Source organism: Oryzias melastigma, linkage group LG18 (assembly GCF_002922805.2).
Source record: "Oryzias melastigma strain HK-1 linkage group LG18, ASM292280v2, whole genome shotgun sequence".
Lineage (NCBI taxonomy): Eukaryota > Metazoa > Chordata > Actinopteri > Beloniformes > Adrianichthyidae > Oryzias > Oryzias melastigma.
The window spans coordinates 11450161-11453704 of NC_050529.1; the positions used below are offsets into that span (position 1 = coordinate 11450161).

The following is a 3544-nucleotide window of genomic DNA, read 5'->3' on the forward strand; positions in this document are numbered from 1 at the left end:
GCGGAAGCCAGAAACACGCAAATATGCATGTTTACCTTTGCTATTTTCTGAATTCCAGACGTGTGTATTTGGGTTGTGAACCAGTGTAGCGATGGCCGGGCCTACAAAAGGCAGATATATGGTTTGTGCATCCATCTTTGAAGAAGTTTGGATTATTTTTGTCAGAGAAATGCAGACACGCCGCTTGCTCTGGGATGATGTCATGAAATGGGCGGCAGCAACATGCAGCAGAAGGTGGAGCCTCAAGAATCCAGTCGTTTTACTTCTGGGTAGGAAAAAAACTTGTGAAAAATAACTAATATTTCATAAAAAATACGTTTTTTAGTGTTCCAAAGGCAGTACATGGATATAGTTTACCCTGAAAGACTTAAGACAATCATGGTACGGGCCCTTTAAAAGCAAATCAGACACTATGCTCACTACTTTTTTTTTTTTTTTTTTTNNNTCTCATTGATTTCATTAAGTTAAAATCTAATCAATACAAACATTTTACATTTGAAAATGATAAAAATGTGAATAGTCTAAATTACATTTAGACATTTTTTTTTTAACGAAAGTTGATGCACGCTAGTTTTTACAAAGACTTTGGGGAAATTTCTAGTGCACTTGATTTTGTAATTGGAGATACAAACAGTACCACAAAAACAGGAACACACTATATAGTGCGCTATAGTGCACTATGTAGTGAGTAGGGAAGGAATTGACTTTTCATCGGAAGCGGTAGCTTGAACGCGTGTAGTTTCATGATTCATTAGCATTAATCTATTTTTTAAAAATAGTATTACAAATTTCTTCATAGTATTTTTGCCTACAACATATCTGAAATTTACTAAATTGTGGTGACCCCTAGAGAAAAATCTGTGAATTATGGTTAATTAAAAATTCTGGTCTTTCCGAGGTAACAAAACGGTTAAACTCACATAAATCTGTGCTAATCAAAATAGTTTTGCACTGACGTGAAAACAAAGTTTATTAGTTTGGTCGGAGCTGCCAAGTGAGGCTTCAGATTTCAACCCAAGCGAGATGCTGAAATGAAACTCAATCAATACATTTGAGTGAGATAAAAACTTTGGAACGTTTGTATGAAGAAGAGTTGTCCAAAATTCCTCAGAATTGTGCAAGACTCATCAGTGGTAACTGCACACCTCTCTTGGAGTTTCCAGTAAAGCTAAATGTCTTTTCCAAGCCTCTGCGTGTGAGTCGTTACTTAGTTCATTAGAGCAAACTCTCAAAAACTACAACTGCGAGTCGTTTCGTTCGATTGCTTTGGACTGCTGCTGCTGCCACTCGGATGAGGACGGCTTCGCGTGCGCTTTAGCTTTCATTACTTCTGTTCTCATATTAGTGGTTTGCTTGCGTTCGTTTGTGGGGGTTTGGTTACATCCAGCGCAGATGTGTGAGAACGCGGTGCACAGTAGCAACAAAGAGAGCCCTCTCTGTCTCAGCGTGAGCTTATTTCGAAAGAACCGACTGATCAACGCTCTGTTCTTTATCAACCGACCGATGAGTCACAGAGGTGGTGAAACCTGAAGGGCTCCCGGCGCGGCCCCCCTGGGCCAAACGCAGATCTAATTGATCAGCCTCAGGGCCTGCTTTCTGAGTCATTAACACTGCGGTGTGTCATCGTTGACCCCTCCACATGCTCTCCCTTCCCTCACCCCGCCCCGCCTGCCGACAGATGACAGCACAGACAGGAAATGTCTGATTGGGTTACGCTGAACAAACACTGGCAGCTACCTGACGGCTGGATATGGCTTACATCTGTTCTCCACATCAGCCCGCGTCACAGCACTTAACTCCAGCTTCTCTGTTCTACGTCTCCGGCGCTGTCGCTCCTTCGCTTCCCTCCCCGTGTTTACCTGCCCTGACTGTGGCTCTCCTTCTCTAATCTCCAGGTAAACACATTTAACACCCTAAATATTTTCACAACCACCTGCGTGACCCGACTCACATTACCATCAAGCTATTCAAACGCTTCTGATTTGTATCTGAGCTCAACTTGTACAAAGAAAATGAAAAAATACAGACAAAGACATCACTTGATTTCATAAAACTCAATTTAGAAGTTAACTAAAGCTGGAGATGAAGTCATATCATAACAAAAAATAGATTTTCTGTAACTTACCTTTGGCCCTTGTGGCCCCTGAGGTCCCTATAAAGAAAAAAGCAGAAAAAGTTTATAGTAGACGACATAATGCAGCCTCCACAGCTGGGGAAGGATTTCACGCAGCAAGTGAAGACCTTCCAGGCAGGAATGAATCATTCCTTTGTGTTTCTCTCCAGCAAACACTGGAAATCCTCCTTTTCTCCAAGCCTTCAACTCCCTGAACTGCATCGTAAATGGGTGCGTGAAATTTAATTTTAATTTTTGTTCCCATTTTTTTTTTGGTTTGTTTTAATTGTGAGCACTTTGAGCTGCTCAAAGGATGACATGTTTTTTTCTTAATAAATACAGTTGGATTCGATTTGAACTGTGACTTAATTTTTCTGGATAATCCTGTAAAAATCTCTATTGTTAAACACATAAAGCTGGACTACAAAAAATGCAATTATAACAACGCCATTCAAAACAGGTAGAACCCTAGACAAAATATTTTGCAGATGCAAAAATCTGCAAAAATAAAGAAAAATTCTACATATTCATTTGATATTCGGTCACTTTTCAGTATTTGGCCAAGAGTTTTATTTATTATTTGGCTTCAAACACAAATTTTTATATACAAAAAAAAGAAAAACTAAGCTTAAAATTGTAATTCTGAGTGTTTCATCATTCAAATTGTTGTAAATCAGGAACAGAATAAAACAAATGCTGTTTGAAAAAGATAAATCGTTTATGTTATGTTGGTGTTAGAGACTCTAAGCTAGCAATAGAGGTAATGAAACTATGTATCTCTGCAGAAACTATGTCTTACGGATCAAAATAGATCAAACGATGATCGGAGAGGGAATTTAAACAAGACAGTTAAACAATTTCTTTTTTTTTTTAACTTCCTGGCTTTCAAATCTTTTCCTTCCTCTTGTCATTTTCAAAGAAACAATCTGGACAAAAACCAGCTGTCTTCTGACACAGGTAGGTTACACGCTGGACGTCCATCATCAGCGGTCCTAAACTGAAATCCCTTCGCTGACACCTTTTCAACGTGGATTCTTTCCCTGATGAGCTTTTTTTCTCCCTTTGGATTCAGGATCTACAGGGAATGAAGCCATTTGGCTCCTCACTTGCTTTTGGGTGGAGGCCAGGTGGACCTCATACCCTTCGGGCCTTCCTCAACAGGAGCATCCAGGTTTAATTTGTTGCAGTGTAACTGTCAGAAAACACTAACCCCTGTTGATTGTAAAATCTAAGAAGAAAGAAAGAAAAAAAAAGCGTTTAAAAATGAAGACTGTCAGCACAAATTTCTCTGCACAAGCAGCACAGTTTGGCCAGCATATGACTTAATAATGATTGGCTTGCTGGGAATAAACTGGTGAATCATATCATTAGCTTTTGTAAAACTACAACCGCCCAATAATTCAACTAAAAAAAAAAAAATCCTTTTTTTTT

General features: G+C 39.1%; 1 protein-coding gene across 5 annotated transcripts in view; it reads right to left on the bottom strand.

Annotated features, from left to right (window-relative positions):
* LOC112156147 (collagen alpha-1(XXV) chain) overlaps positions 1-3544 on the bottom strand; it is a 173370-nt gene that overhangs the window by 43527 nt on the left and 126299 nt on the right. For all 5 annotated transcript variants that reach the window (XM_024288334.2, XM_024288328.2, XM_024288327.2 and 2 more), the window contains one exon: positions 2126-2152. In XM_024288334.2, coding sequence (XP_024144102.1) covers positions 2126-2152 — 27 coding nt within the window. The remainder of the gene's footprint in view (positions 1-2125; positions 2153-3544) is intronic.